Source organism: Tympanuchus pallidicinctus, unplaced genomic scaffold (assembly GCF_026119805.1).
Source record: "Tympanuchus pallidicinctus isolate F22 unplaced genomic scaffold, pur_lepc_1.0 scaffold6, whole genome shotgun sequence".
NCBI lineage: Eukaryota > Metazoa > Chordata > Aves > Galliformes > Phasianidae > Tympanuchus > Tympanuchus pallidicinctus.
The window spans coordinates 7693405-7711586 of NW_026294780.1; the positions used below are offsets into that span (position 1 = coordinate 7693405).

Genomic DNA, 18182 nt, shown 5'->3' on the forward strand with positions numbered 1-18182 from the left:
TGGAGTTACTAAAGGGAAAAGAGAGATATCTTACTGAAAGTTCAGTGAAAGATGATGGAAGAATTAAGTACACACTTTCTTTGTGAAATAAAATGTCTTGTGGAATAAACTGTCTTTGTGTTAGGACCATAAATAAAATACAAGAAGCTCTGACAGGGAAATCCCTGGTGCACTTCCACAGAAATCCAGGTAGTTTCTGCTTTATCTGTGGCTCAGCTGTTCAACTTCAGTTTTACCGTGGACTCAAGTCCTGAAAAGTGATAAGGGTTTCACAGTCTGAGTTGGTTAAGAACAGGCACTTCTGTTGCAATGGATTTTCAGAGACAGAAATTAAGCTGCATTCCAAGAGGATAAGCCACAAGCACATACATGTTTAATAAGTGCAATAAGTGACTGGGAAAGAAATTATATTTGTAAAAACACATAGTATAATTTTGTCAGTAAATTTAATTGTGTAAGCAAATCCATAGAACTCGCTTTCCACTTAATGAGAAAGTTGGATGGGAAAGTTTTGAAAACAAGTTTACTCACAACTTTTAAATAATAAAATATTTATATTTAAGCAGTCTGTGTTACAGACACAGCTTATTTCTGATTTTCTCTTTAAATTTTATAGGATATTCTTCCCACTTTACATGAGCCCCCTGAGTAGACCTTGGTTTCAAACCTTTTAGTTTACTGGCTGCTCACACTGATTGTAGAAAATATTTGTAAACAATCTTCTGATATTCATTTCAGTAAAACCCCATAAGAAGAAGTCTACAATTACTGTGTGTGTCTACTCTTACAAAGATTTTCAGATGTCTGTTTCTATTGCTTTGTGTTCTCAACTCTCATAAGAAAATACAGTCACCAATATATGCACACAATACTTGCATTTTCTGACAATGTGTATTTATTTGTATCCAGAAATACAAATATTGGGATCAAAATACGAATATAAATAGTATTCTAGACGCACAGCCCTACTCCTTAACACAAAGAAAAGTGGAATGGATGTGATAGGGCAAAGTCATTGAGAACTTGATATGAAGCACACGGGTGTTTGAGTTTTCTGGTTGAGTCAGTCTGAGGGATCAACTAGGATGGCTGTCTAACTTATAATGACAAACTGGTACTAGTGCTACCTGTATTATTCAAGGCACATTGGGCACAGAATCGTACTTTCATTTCACTATGACATCACAAGCTGCACTGCTAGCAAAGAAATCACACACCCCTAAGAAAAACTTAGGTAGGAAGATTAGAAATCTAAAATTTTATTTTTGTTCTGTAAGAAAGTTCAATTTGGCACATAGTTGGTAGAGTTTATGTGATTCGTAAAATTGAACTCACCTGAAAATGAAAAATATCCATATGTAGTCAAGTTGGAAAAAATGTTTTGAAGAATAATTGAGAGTTCGAAGTTGGACTGAATGAAGTGGTTGGTGATTACCTGTGATAGCAGCAGACTGGACTCATTCCTTCCAGTCTTGTGTTTCTACTTAGACAACCACGTTGGCTGCACATAAGCATGGATAACAATAGTATCACAGGACTCTTCAAAAACTGCAGAAAAGAGTATGGGGGACTGATACTGCAATCCCTCTGCACAAAATTTGCACTCTTGTTCAGAGGAATGTTGCTTTGTGAAAAGTTATTGTTCCCTTTGAAGCACTCTGACAGTGTCCTACTTCCCTAGTCTGCCTATGTAACTCTACTGCATGCAACTATTTTATCAGTTTTCCACGAATTTCACAGGAGCTCACATTCTAAAGATTCCATATGGTCTGTCCATATGGAATGGAAGGATCACTCTAGCATGCTCTTTCACATTCCTTTGTCAGCAATACTTTTCACATATGTTGTCAATATGAGCCTTTTTATCCATTTAAAATTTAGAAATTTTGGCCTCTCATTTTAAGTAGATATGTTAAAAATCTGCTCTCCCTAAGCTTTTATACCAATCAATGGGTTGTCAATCCATCCAAAACATGATTCAAAGCTTTTCTTGTTTGCTTCAAAGAATATTTTAACTTAAAGCCTTCTTCTGGCTTGATTGATGAGGAATTTTTTTACTTAGGCCTAGAAGCATTCTCTTTTATATTATCAATAACAAGTAGTGACCAGACTTACTGTGGGTATTTTATCCTTTTGTATTGTGTCAGTACAGCTTCATCCCTCCCAAGCAGTACCATAAGCTGCAAGGAGGTAAAGCAACATTAATAGAATATTAAGTGCCATTAGGGGAGTACATGAGTTCCCCTATAAGAAGACCTACAGGCTGGCTTAGGCCTCCAAGTAAAGTTAAGTGTTTTGATGACACCAAGGAAGCTGTTGTGGCTCATCTGGCTAGTGCTTTCGTTACTTGGATAAAAGAATATCTGGGAAATAGCTGACTGTGTCACTGCCTGGTTTGCCTGTTGCAGTCTTTGAGAAAAACTGTTCCAGATGTATGGATAAACATAAGCACAGCTCTTCTGCTGTCTTACTTTGTCCTTCAAGCAGCAAATGATTAGAAGATCAGAATACTTGCCTTGACAGAAAGTAGAGTATTCTCATGTGTCCAACTCTGAAGCACAGAGTTGGATGAATGTTACTGTCTAATTTCACATATATTCTGGGAAAACCCTTGAGGACTCCAGATGCATTCAGACACCGACTTAAGGACTCACAACAACAACAAAAAAGAAAAAAACTAAAGAAAGTAAAGTTTGTTGAAAGGAATGTATGATCACAGAACTTGAATATCTATCTTGAGGAGTGTGAACAAACACTAGCCAAGCACTGCAAGTCAGTCACAATCCAAAGCCATTTAAAGGGACAGCTGCTAGGTAAATTGGATTGATTAGAACAATGTTTATCCCTTATTTAGGTCTTAGTCTTAGAATGTATTAAAGAGAAGCATGTTTCTTTCAGTACACCAACACAGGTATAGAGTACAAAAATTCACTATTAAATTTGTCAAAGTCAAGTGGAGACTATTTTTTTCTGCTAAAGCATCATTTTGTTTTAGATAATTAAAAAAAAAAACATAAAAACATTGCTTTGTTTTTAGCATCTAAAACAGTTGCCAATAAGTAGAATCTCTACTTATCTCTAGTTTGCTCTCTAGAAAAACAGACAAACAAACATGAATCCCAAGAGAAAAGGCAAAAGTATTAAGGTCACTGAGTTTTGAAGGAAGGCCTTTATTTTTGTCTTATGTACTAGAACCCCTGAAGAAGACTAATAGGCTAAAAATCTTATAGATATAGAAATATGCCATAAGACTGATGGCACTATGCTTTTTCATTTGAAAGTAAAAGTTTCAACCCCCCCTCTCCCCCCAGAATAAGATAGAAATCAGAATGCTTCTGCAGAGATGATAGATTCTGTTGGTGAATCAGTGTCTCTATTTCCCATTGCTTTCAGCAGACCGTGTATGAAAACAAATGACAAAGGCTCTACTCAGATTGTTTTCTTTTGTGTTCCTTTGTGTTTTCTCTTGTGGTGAGCCACCACAGCAATGTGTTAAGTCATTAATGAAGGAGCATCATAGGGACAACCACTGTGCATGAATCAATGTTTCACTCTGCTGTCTCCTCCTCAAATACCTTCTAGAAATCCACAGTAAATATTTTATAGAAGTTGATAATCAATGCTTTGCGAGAACACTCTGTTCTTTGTGCCCTGCTCTGAGTAATTAGATGAGAATGCTGATAGCGGCACTACTACTAGCAGTGAAGAAAAATAAGAGTTAGATATTAAAAGAAAATAAAAGAGGATGAGAAAGTGTTGGCATTAGTCATATTTTTACAGTGTTGTCCTTGAAATTTACTAAATTTATCAGAATAAAATTCTAAATTAATACAATATCGGTCTTCTGGGAAGTGGTAATTGAATTAGCAATTAGATGTTAATTGGAGAGCTGGAGTAGGATAGTATCACCAAGTACAGTTATATGTTCTGTCCTAATAAAGAAGAGTGACCATCCAACCAGTATCATAGACCATGGCTATAGCTTCTTAAAAACACTTCAGTTTGATGATTGTTTTTCTTCAGCAGCATTAAATCTAGAAATGCATAATAATTATTTCATTAATTGGTAGAAAAGTACTGAAGTTTACAAAGAGAAGGTTAGCACTAGAATCGTGCTGAGTCTCACAGCTATTGACAAATATCACTACATTTGCATAGCAGTAGCTGGAGGAAGGTTTGTGTCTTAGGCAGCTGGTTCTCTCCTCACATCTTCCATGCCCTCCATTATTGGTACACAAGGATACCCAAAAGCAAAGTATGGAGATGCCTGAAACAGTAGCTTGCAGCTTCTGGACTCAATAGCAAAGGAATTTAGCCAATTTTGATCTTGTTGATGGTGAAGAAGGGGAGAGAAGGAGAGGGAGAGAGGAAGGAAGGAAGAATTGAAAATGAACCAATAAAGAAAAGAAACAAAGAAAGAATAAAAGAGAAAAAAAAGAGAGAGAGAAAAAAAAGCCACCAACATCCTCACCTTTAGCCAGGGAATACCTCTCCAGTAGATGCTTTGGTTTTTGCCTGTTTTAGATAGTCATCTAGAAAGTGATCAAGATGAGTTGAACATGAACCCTGAACTTATGCTCAGCACCTCTCAGGTGGATTGAAGCTGTTAAGTGAAGAATGAAGGATTCTGTTAAACTGCTGAATCCCAATGCAGTTTTCTTGCTACTTAGGAATTAAGAAACCTACAGATTGCTTAAGAAATATAAAAAAAAATATCAGCCAAATGCTTAGTGTGTAAGTTGATGGCATCTAGAACAATGGTCATACCACTTCATGAGGGTCAGGTAGAACTTCACTAAGGTCACTGGCTCTCTTTCTGTTTCACAGGCCAGGGATAGTATATACTTCAAAACTGAGAAATGCTAAAGGCACTGATGTGAGAGGCACAAAGATTACACTGTAAGCAAAGAGAACAATATACCTTGAAAAAAGCACTTGAGTAAGCAGCTATGATCATCAGACAAAGATTGCCTTTTCTGTAGGGAGATCCAGAAAGAGCAGCCAGTGGGAAAAGCACTGTGAATTATGGACAGCCTCTATGAATTGCAGTGAGTGCTTTATTTTACAGTTTAGAAGGTAAAAGCAACTGTTTATACCATGAAGCCAAAAAGTTATATTAAAACATTTATAATCTTAATTTCTCCCAGTAAGCAGTACAGCAACTACAGTATTTCCAGTGCCATCTTGCATTTGAAGAATGGGTGGAATTGGGTGTACAAAAAGGCAGTGAACAACCCTCCCTAGATCATGAAGGGATTGGGAAAGGCGAGATGCAATAAATTCTTGCAGCAAGACGAGGCTTTAGGCTTTGAGTCACATTAGAATTAGAGCTGTAGAAGTGTTCGAGATAGTTATCTTAGATGTGTGGTAACGTGCTCCACTACCATAAATATAATCAGCTAAAGGCTCAATGTGTCACTACTGTTCTAATTGATGAATATGCAATCCATCAGGTGGATGATGTGGAGTTAGTTGGTGGCAGATGGTGTAAAGGACTGAATAAGAGGAGAGGGATAGATAACTGCACAGCAATGAAAAACAATCTCTTCCTCCTGTTTTTGCTTTGCTATTTGTCACTGTCTCTGTGGACATTCCTGGACTTTTGGATTCCTGCAGCTGTAGTTTTAATCATTTTTATTGACCCAACATACAAGCGAGTGTTGATGATGGAGGGAAGAAGCATCTGAAAGAGAACAAAAGGTTGATAAAGTGCTTAATGTGTTTAATCTACAGTGTAGTTCTTGATTAGAAAGTTATGCTAAAATTGTATACAGTACTTCAGTTCCAGTAGTACTTGTGTACTGTAGTACTTGTATACTGGACAGAGATAGCATAAACTGGCTGCAAGTTGTTAGATGCTTATTCTTGTCAGAATGTCTGTAAAAGAAAGTGATTTCAGCATGATAGACTTCCTGGCCAGAAGAAATGATAAAACTGAGTTAAGCAGAACACTAATTTTATACACTCTCAATTACCTTGAAAATGCAGCTTTTAATGCAGGAAATGAACGTCCATCAACTTTTGATTGAAGGAAGAGAAATAAGAAGCTTGATTTTACTTCTACTCACCTTCCTAGGAAAAGTGGGTTTTCACCCAGTAGGACAAGATTAATCACAATCTTTTCTGTAACTTGGAAAGAATGTTGGGTAGTTTTACGTACTATCCAAACAAGTTTCCTTCGCCACTGTGGAAGTGTAAAAAGAACTAAATAACAAAAAAGAAGCATCTGAATAAATGCAAGTCTTGAATATGAAATCATCTGATAAGAAAACATTCTAAAAGGCTAAAAGGTATTTTGTATATTTCCCATGGGACAGTGCACAGAAGCATTAATCTTTTTCAATCTGCAAAGGAAGCAAAAGAATATGTGGAGGTTAATGAGGGTATTCCTTGCTATTACACAAGGGCATGACACACAGATGTATGCAGACTACATTATCTAGATGTCTAGAATAATTGTCTTTTGAATGATGCAGAACCTAGAAAACTTATCTTTTCTCAGTGGCTGCCAAAGCACAAAGCAGTGAAGCAGAGAGAGTAAATCAAGCAAGAAGAAGTAAGCAGACATATGTATTCTGGAACCTGTCAGCTTATGTCCACCAATCTTTTTTTTTTTTTTTTTTTTGTACCTAAACACAGAGGAAAATATATTGCAAAGTAGAAGATGTCCTTTGCTGCCAGTGTAGCAGTGGAAATCAAAAGTGGTTGCAGACTCTTTCTTGGGTTGGTTTATGGAAAAGGGTGGAGTGATAAGCTTCCAAGTTCCAAGTTATGAAAGCGGTCAGAGAGTGCAGGCAGTATAAATGGACTAAGTCTTACTCCTTCAAGTAAGACAGGACCGTGTGCTTTCAGCTGGTGTAGGCAGCTATGAGCAGAAGTACAAACAAAAATGAAGTAAAAAAAAAGCACAAGTACAAAAACCATTTCTGTGACTCCTGGGACAGTCACTCAGATACACAACTGCTAAATAAACTTCACTTTACCTATCCAAAACTTAATGGTAGAACCTACCTTCATGCAACTCATTCATCTAAACACTCCCACCAAAATGAAATGACTGTGGAGAGGTTTTGCAGAATCTGGCCCCCAAAGCATAACTGTTTCCAAACTCTTATTTAGGCTTCAGGTACTCCTGGTATTCTTGTAAAATACAGCCAAAGGTGGCTGTCATTGATTACATTGTAATTAAAGACCAGGATATTAAAATTCAATTTAATTTCCTCCTAGCACTACTGAAAATGGAACTCTGCTTCAATGAAAGCCACACTTACAATGCAGGACACAGAGGTTTGCAGGATAATAGGTTCACAGAGTAATTTGCTACTGACAGTTATCAAAAGCTTCAAGATGTATTTTGAAATCAGGTCATCAGAGGTTTTGTAAAGAGTAAGGTTTGGTATTGCCCACAAACATTTCTTCTCTTTGTTTCTTTTACTTTCAGTCTTTGGACAAGTGGTTTCCTTCCCCCATCTAAATGTATCCCTAGTTTCTTATATTTTGGACAAGTGAAAAACAGAAGATAAACTGCATTTATATTTCTTATTAGTGATTTTTCTCCACTAAAATTCACTGGAAACATAGGGAAACAGCATTGACATGCAGTGATGTTCCAAAGAACATGACAGCATTTCTGTTTTCCTTTCAAGTATAAAAGGAACTGCTTTTCTATCGAATCTACTTCCTTTCTTTCTTTTCTTTTGAGGTGAGAAAATAAATAATAAAGTCTTTCAGAAGAGAAAAAAATACAACGTAGTTTTTAGGTATGGTTTATCATTAACAATTTGTAACTATTCGCTATTCAAAGTCCTTTTTACTGATTTTTGAATATTTTCTTTGCTTAAATACAATTATTGAGACAGTCTGTAAAAGAAGCAATTCAGTTTGACAACAAAAATCAAATTGTTTGTAAAAAATGTGTATTTTAAGAATTTAATGGTTAAAAGTTTGAAAAATACAAAATAAGTTTCTAGACTAAAATATAGTTGGTAGTTCAGGAAAAATCCTTTCAACCTTTGCTACATGTGGCAACTACTCCACTTTTAATCCAAGGGTAACAGTTTAATTTTCAAAAATGTATTCAATCTTCAGGTCAGATCTGGGGAACGTAGATAAGGTCTGCAACATTTAACTTTATGGAAGAAATAAAAATGTCCTTTGGCAACATATTTTTTTTTTTTAAATTTGGTAAAATAACATTGAGAGAAAAAAATAAGAATGCATAAAAATGAGGGCACTTTTTAGTACACTTCAATCTGAAGAAAGTCACATGTTACGAGTGCTATTATAGTGATTTTTACTAATGGCCTGTGATCTGCTACAATGACACAAGGATCTTGTTTTGCTTCAAGTAGAAGTACTTTAGAAATCAATGACCATCCTGTGTTTAACCACTCATAAAAAAGACAGTTAAAATCTTGAAAAACTGTAGAAGTTATGCCTACAGCTGCCTGTGTGCAGAGATAGGCAAGTCATTTATTTTTATCAAAATATTAGTGTTATTTCTACCCCAAATTAAAACAAATACATGTAGGTAAGCATCAAATTCCATGATTCCCAGACCTGTGCAGAAAGTAAGTTCTCTATTTTGATCTCACCAGAGACATAGATTATCGTCTTTTGATGGTTTCTCTATAGCAGGGAGATCATCAAGAAAATATTTCCCAGAACCTATGGGACATAGCTCAAGTAAGTTTAAATACAAATGAGTAGTTTCATGGGCTTTAGCTTATTTGCTAATGCAAGTGTGTTGTGTCTTGCTCTGAGCCTCAGGGATATGGCAGCATTTTGAAGAAACTATGGGAACGAAGAACAAAATGACATACTTAACCTTTGACTGAACTGTGTATAGCTTCTATGTCAAGGGAGAATAGTAAGAATTCTAATATACAATAATTATTCATAAACATCGCTTACACTACAAATTCAGCTGAATTTTTAGGAATCTTTCCCTTAAAATGAATAGCAGTAAGGAGATAATTCTTCCATGTTTTTTTTTTTTAGGCAATTGAAATTCTTCATCACACTCAGTGACGGTGAAGGTTAATGTGGCCTTTATAATTTGAGATGAAACTGACCATGTCCTTCACTTTTGCTGCACTTTCACCATCTCTCCTCAGTGTGAAAACACAGCAGTCTTCACCACTTCAGGCAACTTTTAAAGATAGAGGTATCCAACCCAGTAGACCAGGTTAAAGAGCAGGAAGGATGTAGGAAAAAAGACCCTAGAGTAAGAGTCCAATTCTAAGATGTCTATGTGAATCCGTCCTCTCCTCCATGAGCCTGATTTACATTCTTCATAACAACAGAAAAAACTCTGGCAGTCTTTCCCATCCAGACATTCATAGACACATGCCTCTTCAAATTCTTGCCAATACATGGCATTGTTCAATGTGATGACTGTAGTTGGTGGTCTCATATCAAGTACAGAATAATTCTGAGGAGAGAAAAAGAAACAATGTGATGAACTCTTACGGATGATGCACAAGTAATAATCATATGAGAAGTCACATGAGACATGAAATCTGAGCTGGGAGTAAGAGGTCAATACCACAGGAATTCTAGATTCAGGGACCAGCTTTCAAAGGATGCCTTATCAGATGAATTTCCAGAAAGGTGGTGGAGTGCTAAGTTAAATAAGCTCCATTCACTACCTCTTAAACTTACCATACAAACAGATACAATTTTGCACCAAATAGCCATGATTTAAGTACAGGATTTTAAAACACTGTTTGACAGCTGTCTGAACACGAGCCAGCAGTATGCCCAGGTTGCCAAAAAGGCCAACAGCATTCCGGCCTGCAGCACAAATAGTCTGGTCAGCAGGATGTTCCTCTGTACTCAGCCCTGGTGAGACTGGATCCTGATATTGTATTTAGCTTTGAATTCCTCATTACCAGAAAGATATTAAGCTGCTCAAACACATACAGAGAAAAGCAGCAAAGCTGCTAAAGAAACTGAATAAAAAAAAACAAACACATGAGCAGTGGCTGAGGGAACTAAGGTTGTTAAGTCTGGCAAAGAGAAGGCTGAAGGGGAACTGCATCAGTCTCAACATGTACCTCAACGGAGGTTGTAGTGAGGTGGTGTTAGTCTCTTTTCTCAGGTGACAAAACATAAAGAAATGGCCTCAAGTTATACAGATGAGCTTTCAGTTGGATATCAGGAAAAAGAATTTATTCACAGGAAGGGTGGGTCAGACATTGGAATTGGCTGCCAAGGGAAGTGGTGGTACCTCTGTCAATTATGTTCTAAGAGATGTGTGCATGTGGCAGTTAGGGATATGGTTCAGTGTTGGATTTGATGGTGTTAGGTTGATGGTTGGATCTGATGATCTTAAGGATTTTTTCCAACCTAAATGATTCTATGATTCTATGCTCTTCTTGGTGTCCACCAGGACTCCAAGGTCCTTTTCTGCAAAGTTACTTTCTAACTGAGTGGACCCCACAGTGTACTAATGCCTGGAGTTGTTCTTCCCTGGGAGTTTGTGCTTCTCCTTGTTGAATTTCACAAGCCTTTTTCTCCAGCTTGCTGAGATGGGGCTGGGAGGAGAGCAGTACTCATACAACAGGCACCATCTCAGTACCACCTGAGAAATATGCCAAGGAAAGGCACTTCTCAGGTGCCTCGTGCAAAACATTTCAGATGCAGTGATGAAACAAGCTTAATAAAATTATTTCAGATATAGCATATGCATGTTCTCCATGAGGAAAAAAATGAGAGGTGGGATTACCTGAACATAGATTGACTAAGATTACTGAAATTTAACCTTTTAAGTTGCATCACTTCAAGGTTGACAAAAACTCAAGGTATCCTGGGAGTAATTGACTTACGTTGTTCAGCTTCCGCAGCATTTTGCATGCAAATTTGTGATGCTTTTAAAGTAAGCCCCACTTCAATATTAGGAAATGTTCTCATGTCTTAACATTAGGAAGGGTGGGTAAAAAACTTATAAAATCTGCAGGTAAACTTCCAAACAGATGAGACTGACTACCAACCTTAATATTTTAATTGTATTTATTTTTTCTTCTTCAATTGCAAAAAAGGAAATTGCCACTAAAGATTCATTGTGCCTTATTGACCAAAGCTTTCAGAAAATTCTTTCCAAGAAATGACAGCAGTAGTAAATGTATAAATGCAAATCCATTCATAAGGTTATTCATTGTCAATAGGCAGACTTTCAGTGCTATGAGCTCTTTAAATGGAACAGAAAACCTTTTAAAAAACTTATTTTAAATTAAGTTTATGATTTGTGAAAGGTAAACTAGCAACGTGAAGCTAGGAATTGTAAACAATACACTTTAGCACATAAAAATCAAGAAATATGAAAGAGGTAGTTAAGTTCAATCCTTCTTTGCGTTTGCATTGGATATCTGGAAGTGGACCATTCATCTAGCTGCTACACTGACCTTCTGTATTCTTTATATATATCTGTAAATTACAGTATGTATTACAGTTTTAGATTTCAACTGGGTGCTCAACTTAAACTTTATTGCAGCTGAACTCAACCAAACAGTTATCTGGAAATTTGAGGAATATAATTAATTCTATTTTTAGATATGTTTCTAATACACTCCTAATTATGCTAAACTCTTAAACCCAAAATATTTGAAAATCCATCTGAAAGTTTGTGAAAGATTTTACATTTGTACACAAATTATTTTCTACAAAACTCATTAACTAAAACTCCACATATATTTTTGTTGGACTTGTTCTTAATAATTTTTACTAAAATGTAATGTAGAAGTGCAGCATTACGTACAGGAGAAGAACAGAATTCTTGGCTAAGAATAGCACAAAATATTTACACTTGACCCTTCTCTCTCCCAAATCATTTGATAAGTCTTTACAGAAAGAGGCAGGTATGTTCCTCTACCACAGTCAAAAACAAACTGACCTTTCAACAACAAAGCAAAAGCAGTATTTATAGTGAAGTCAGGGTGAAGTATAACACAGCATTATGACTTTCTCATGAATTATTGCAAATAAATGTCAACCATACATTCTAGCTGCCATTGCTGTCACAGAACTAAACAGGATACTTACCATCACATGACCAAAACTGACATCAGGTAGCTTAAATAAAGATAAGAAAAGAACTATTCAGAGGAAAATATAAGTATTGCTTCATATGCTTCATACCTAATACTAAATACCATTTTTTAAAACAAATCTTTAAATGCATTTCTCCCTAAAACTCTTCATACTGAACCTTCAAATTATTTTATGTAATATTCTGCACACTTTGAAACTTCATGGAATCTGGAGAATGTGCACCCTGTTTCCATCCACTTTAAGAATTTATTCAACCTTTTTTATTTTTATTTTTAATTTAGTAAACAATAGCTAAGGATTTCCTCACAAGTTAACTTATATACTATCAATGTTGCATGTCTTCCCTCATCTTCTTTTATGTCTGGAAATACATCTTGCCCACAAGGATACTAAAGACTCTTTCATCCAATTTCTCTATAGGATAGCAATTTTAGTTTGATCATTAGGAAGTTCACTTTGATTGTCCCATAAATTTCTTTTGGTAACACTCTTCTGCCTTTCCCATGTAATGCACTTTTACAAATAGCTATTAGAGGTTTAATGGAGTTTTCATTAACCAAGTTTATTGGTTTTCAAGTTTTCTCTAATTCCGTATTATTTTAATCTTTTCCTCTGTTATTTCTTCATTGAATCACTTTCTATAGCTTGTTTCAACCCACTTCTACTTCCTGACCGATTATTCCCAGTATTTACCTTTCTTTCTTTAGTTTCTCCTTCATAATTTTCCTATTTGACTTTGTATTGCTGTTTTAAATAATTGTATGTAAAGAGCTGGTGTATTGTTATTGCAATGGTCTTTTTGTCTAAAAATGCATCTTTTTTCAAAGACTTTGCAAGTGCCCTCCTTTGTTCTTGTATGTAGGAACATTTGAACACAAGGCTAAAAATATGTGCTGGTGCCCAACATGAAAAACAAAATCACATTTTTAAAATTCATAAATATTCCTAGACCTGTTAAGACACAAGATAGCAGATGCATTTGATTATACACTGATGTACATACGATTTCATAATGAGCTGTGATATCTGTTTCAGTGAAGCCCTTTATGACTACTAGAAGAGTAATGAGGGGAAAAAGGACACATGGGCAGAATTGCTGCTTCATGGTCAGCAGGTTCCTTCTGTTAAGAACAGAACTCTAGGTAATTACTTTCCACCAGCTTTCAGGGTAAATAATACCTTGAAATGGGAAAAGGCTAGAAGGAGTGGAGTGTAATGAGATTACGGGATGTTACTAAATGATTCTCAAACCTCTGAGCAACAGTATTGAAAAGAAAACACTCCTGTCTTACCGACTTTTTCTTCTTAGTACAGTTTGGTTTCCTGCAACTGGAGTAGTAGTTGAGTGTTGCGTACTCCATCAGAGCAGCAAATACAAATAGAAAGCATACAGTCACAAACAAATCCATAGCGGTGACATAGGAGACACGGGGTAATGACTTTCTTGCAATGGTGCTCAAAGTTGTCATGGTCAATACTGTAGTAATCCCTAAAGAGAAAAACTGGATTTACTTTTATGTAATATAGTTTCTGCAGGCTTAAAAGAGTCTTTGGAAAACTCTACACACAACAGAATACCAAAGCATACACAAATTTTCAGAAGAAAGTCATTAGTTTTGTCTGGCAGTATAAAAATAATGAAAAACAACTGTAGAGGGAGAAGCATTTAGTAAACAAAACTTTCCTCAGTTGTTCATATTTGTCTTTGCAACAGAGAAGTTCCCATGCCCCTCAGTATATTTTCCTCATCTCCTTATATTTTTTTAAGAAAAGTAAAAGAAAGCCCAACAGAAACCCAGAACCATTAGTACAAAGAAACAAAGCAAAATCCTTAGAAAACATAAATGAAAACATGCTGTTTTTGTTGGTTTTTTTTTTTTTCACAGCAATACTCCTCTCGTGAAAAATCTTGTGCTCAAAATAAAAAAGTAAAAAAATAAAAGAGAGAGAGAGAAAAAAGAAAATAAAATAACTTTTGCTGCTAATTATGAATTTTGAAAATAGATTTTCACAACCCTGCTTCCTTGGGAGTGCTCCACTGCTGTTTTCTTTCTGGGTAAGGGAAAACAGATTCTCATACAAGCTTCAGATTCAACCTTAATGGAAATAGCTTTTTCAATTTGTACAAAGCATCACAGCTTAGATTGATATAGTAATAATGAATATAATCGGGATTACTTACAGTGAAATATCCTGAAACAATAAAACCAGTATTCAATGAAGTCTATGGGGTGTCAGTTATTTGGCTGTTAGGTAATTCACATCACTTGTGTTAATTCCTCAGCAGAAGATGGCTTCTCATTCCTATTTTGGACTCATGTTTTTAATCATTCATTATTAACCACAAGTCTTCATATAGGAAAAACTAAAACTCCTCTATGATTTGGAAAGAAAAATAAAGCACTCACTCAAGTAATTCCCAAAAGAGAGCCTAATCTAAAAACATAACTGTAAGGTAATCTTTCTTTTTATAGTTAAAGTGGTATTTTGCAATGGTACATAGTGTTTGAAATGGCAGGGGATAATTTAAATTACGCCTTATAGTAAAATTACTTTCCACAAATGGAACGGCAGAGACCAAAAAGTATCAGTGGATTACTTGTGACTACTTTCTCTTTGATAAAGTATGCCCACCTCTGATTTTCAGCACTTGAAACTACAGCAATTCAAAAGAATAACCTGCCTCATTCAAACCATAAAAAAGTCTCTGGAAGAGCCAAAATGACGATTAATGCATGCGCCTGGATTTTCTCTTACAAGAAATAATGAATAGAAACAGAAAAAAAAAAAAAAAAATGCTGAAAAGAAGAAAAAAACAAATAACAACCCAATAATCAAGATCAAAGCAATGCTGGTAGAAAGCGGGAAATGTGGAAAATTTTCCTTCCACGGGAAACAGCCTTATTCTGTGTATGTCATCTCAATATTTGGCACTGTCTTGCACTGGAACCCAGAGCAGCCACTTCAGTTCATTCAAACTTTAAGCTAACTGATTCATCCAATCATATATATTCAACAACACAAATAGTACAAAAGAGTTATCCCAGTATGACTGAATGCTTTGCAGATTTTTTTGTGGTTTTCACTAATTTTCTACTGCTGCTAACGTTAGTCTACACACGAATTGCAATTACATTTTTGAACCTCAGCATAGACATGCTTTTAGACTTTGTACGTATCTTCAACATCTAAAAGGTACTTCAAAAATATTTGTTTCATCTCAATTGTATCACAATGTAGGTGGCTGCCATGGTCCAGTAACACCTACAGACCCCTCAACAACAGCTCCGTAGCTAATGAACCTTTTAACAGCTCCAGACACAAACCCTATGCACTCATCAGAGCGATCAACTGCAAAAATTTCCAGTTGCAAGAAATGTTGCCTTGACTTGGTCCTTGTTAGCTATAAATACATTTTTCTTCCTGGATGACCATGTTTCAGATCTTGGGAGGAAATTTTTTTTTTTTTTTTAAAGAAACTGTTAGCATTCAACCTCAACTGTTTTGACAATGAATCATGTTTTGCTATCAAAATATAAAACCTTAGAGAACAGAAAGTTTGAGAATATCACAAACCATCAAATTTCTAGATTATATGCCACATTTCAAATTATGTCAAGGCCATGACATATGAATGCCATGTGTAGAGCTGGAAACATTCAAAGGTAGAACAATCAGATTGTTACTTCCATTATTTATATACAATATTTTCACAATATGACAACAATTATAGAAGAATCATTCCTCGTTTAAGCTGAGGATTAGACTTGGATTTCAGCTCAGACAAAGAATGAGCTTTTAAAATAACAAAAATTCACTCTCGTGTATCAACTTTACCTGACACATTGACACAAGTTTTGAAATATTAAAATGAGTCCTATGAGGACACATGCAGAGAGCAAAGAGAAAGAAGTGTACAAGATGATATTGTTTTACATTCCTATGCAATTGTAAGTCAGAATACGCCAATATGCACATAAGAATAAAATAAAAAAACCACCACTGCTGAATACAATATCTAGATTCCTTACCCTTAGTTCATTTTATCTATCATGTTAAGAAAACTCAGTTTGGTGAGTGGTTTTAAATGCAATAAACTTTGACAGATTAAATTGTTAAGTCTCTCGCCTAGGAGACATCAATACTGTGAAGTGAGCTTTGAATCTGTTATTGAAATTTGCAGTGCTTTGGAACTATTTCAGCAGAAATCTAACATCAGCCAGGAACAGCTTTGAAGTAAGTTAGCTTCAAAAATTTCTGGTAGGTAGGTGTGAGAAGAAGCACATGCTTGTGCATAAATTCCACTTTTGTGACATTTATATTCTCCGAGATACCAAAGATAGAATGAATATTTGATAAATCAAAAAGAGTTTTCCAGTACATCAGTGTAGGTATACAAAATGCATGAGAACACTTTAACCTTTAGATCATTGGCATAAATAGTTATTTAACATAACAGTTGTCAGAAAGCTGCTTACTGTGCAGTGGCATGTCAAGTGAAGTAACAGGAGTATTAGAAACTATTTGGTCAGGGAGGCTCTACTTTTCTTATTTTCCCATAGGAAAAAGTATATTGGTTTACCCAAGTTTATAAATTTATAAATTTACCCAAGTTTATTGTTTATAAACTTCATTTCTTCACCTTTCTGGTCTGGCATCTATTTTGAGCATTTGCTTTATTTTTCCATGGAAGGAACTCAAGGCAAAATGACAAGGACAGCAATGTTCACTTTTTCTTAAACATCATCTCTAACTTCTTTTATACCAAAGCATTGCTGCCCTTGATACCTACTACGTTTTTTAAGCTTCCACCTGAAGTTGCTGTACAGTAACTGTCTCTTCATATTATACATTATAGCCATTTTTTAAGAAGCAGGGGGGAGCTCAGATGAAAGCTTTGGTTTAACTTAATTCCCTTCATCCTCAAGAAAAACAGCCCTCTATTTTTCAGATCATAACTTTTCTTCAGACGCTTGCTGGCTGTTCTTGACTGTGAACATCGGGAGAAGATCATTTTGATTAGCAGAGACAGGTAAATACAGCAGAAAGCTATTTTTTCCCCTCTGAATGGAGAAGAGAAGAGTATAGCTAGAGATCACAAAACACAGTTCTCATCCAACAGCTGAATTCTATTTCCATTTTCCCACTGACTCTTCAGGTGTCCTGGAGTGAATCACACTAACACTCTTGGCCTCAGCCCCTCAAAGAGCGTGTTAAAAAGGGGCTGTGATGCCAAGTTTTTAGAAACCACTTAGATGCCTTTAGACAGTGCTGCTGAAAGCATTATTATGGTCCCATTTTTTCCCTCAGCAAAATACCCCTGACTGCATTTAGTTTTCCAGAACAAAAATTACTTATTACTTAGAGTTATTCAGAAAGGGGTAAAACCCGTCCTTCATATAACCCTGAGTAGTTGCCAATAGCTTAGAAAATTACTCATTAATTTCAGAGAGTGAAATGTTTCCCTGATGCTAGTCCTTCACATTAATGCAGTTATACTCAGGGCAGTTTTGGTGCACCGAGTATGCAATTCATTTCAACTAATTAGCAGGATAATTTCAGTGGTTTGCCTCTGGCTGTATTACTCAGATTTTACCATGTGCCACTCTCAAAATGTGGAAGTGTGTTGCTCAGATAGATTTATAGCTTCTGTTATACAGGCAGACCTACAGTAAGTTGGGAACATTTGCATCTGGCATCCCAAGAGTCAAGAGGCCATTTGCAAATTGGGAGTAATGGGTCTCTGATCATGTACAAAAAGAGGTGACCCATATACATATTATTTTCTAGTCACTTGACTTTATTTATAAGAAAGTTTTATTTTATTTTAATTTTCTATCACAGTTTTTATGAGTTAGCAATCACAGCCACTGGATACAGCCTTGGAATATCTCACTTTCAAGGTCTTACTTCAAATTCACAACCTTAATATAAAAATACATTTTTTCTCTGAACTTCATGCTGGTAACAGGGGGGAGACAAGGAGAGCCACACTGTTATGATCAGTATCCTACTTTTGATTCTAATTAATTTAAATCTGAGTTGTGTGGTGTGGAGAATTACTCTTAGAGACAGGGTATGAAGTCTGCCTCCAGAAAATTAGTAATGCAAACTGTTAGACACCTTTTATC

The 18182-nt window shown here is 35.7% G+C and overlaps 1 protein-coding gene across 2 annotated transcripts in view; it reads right to left on the reverse strand.

Annotated features, from left to right (window-relative positions):
• Positions 1-872: 872 nt before the first annotated feature.
• The window catches only part of GABRG3 (gamma-aminobutyric acid type A receptor subunit gamma3), a 302472-nt gene continuing 285162 nt past the window's right edge, over positions 873-18182 (reverse strand). Inside the window, exons 8-11 of one of the 2 annotated variants that reach the window (XM_052664510.1) lie at positions 13344-13540; positions 12043-12072; positions 6636-9433; positions 873-6582 (exon numbers count right to left, since the gene is read on the reverse strand). In XM_052664510.1, coding sequence (XP_052520470.1) covers positions 9155-9433; positions 12043-12072; positions 13344-13540 — 506 coding nt within the window. In that variant the 3' untranslated portion in view covers positions 873-6582; positions 6636-9154. The remainder of the gene's footprint in view (positions 6583-6635; positions 9434-12042; positions 12073-13343; positions 13541-18182) is intronic. The other variant, XM_052664511.1, reaches the window with a different exon arrangement.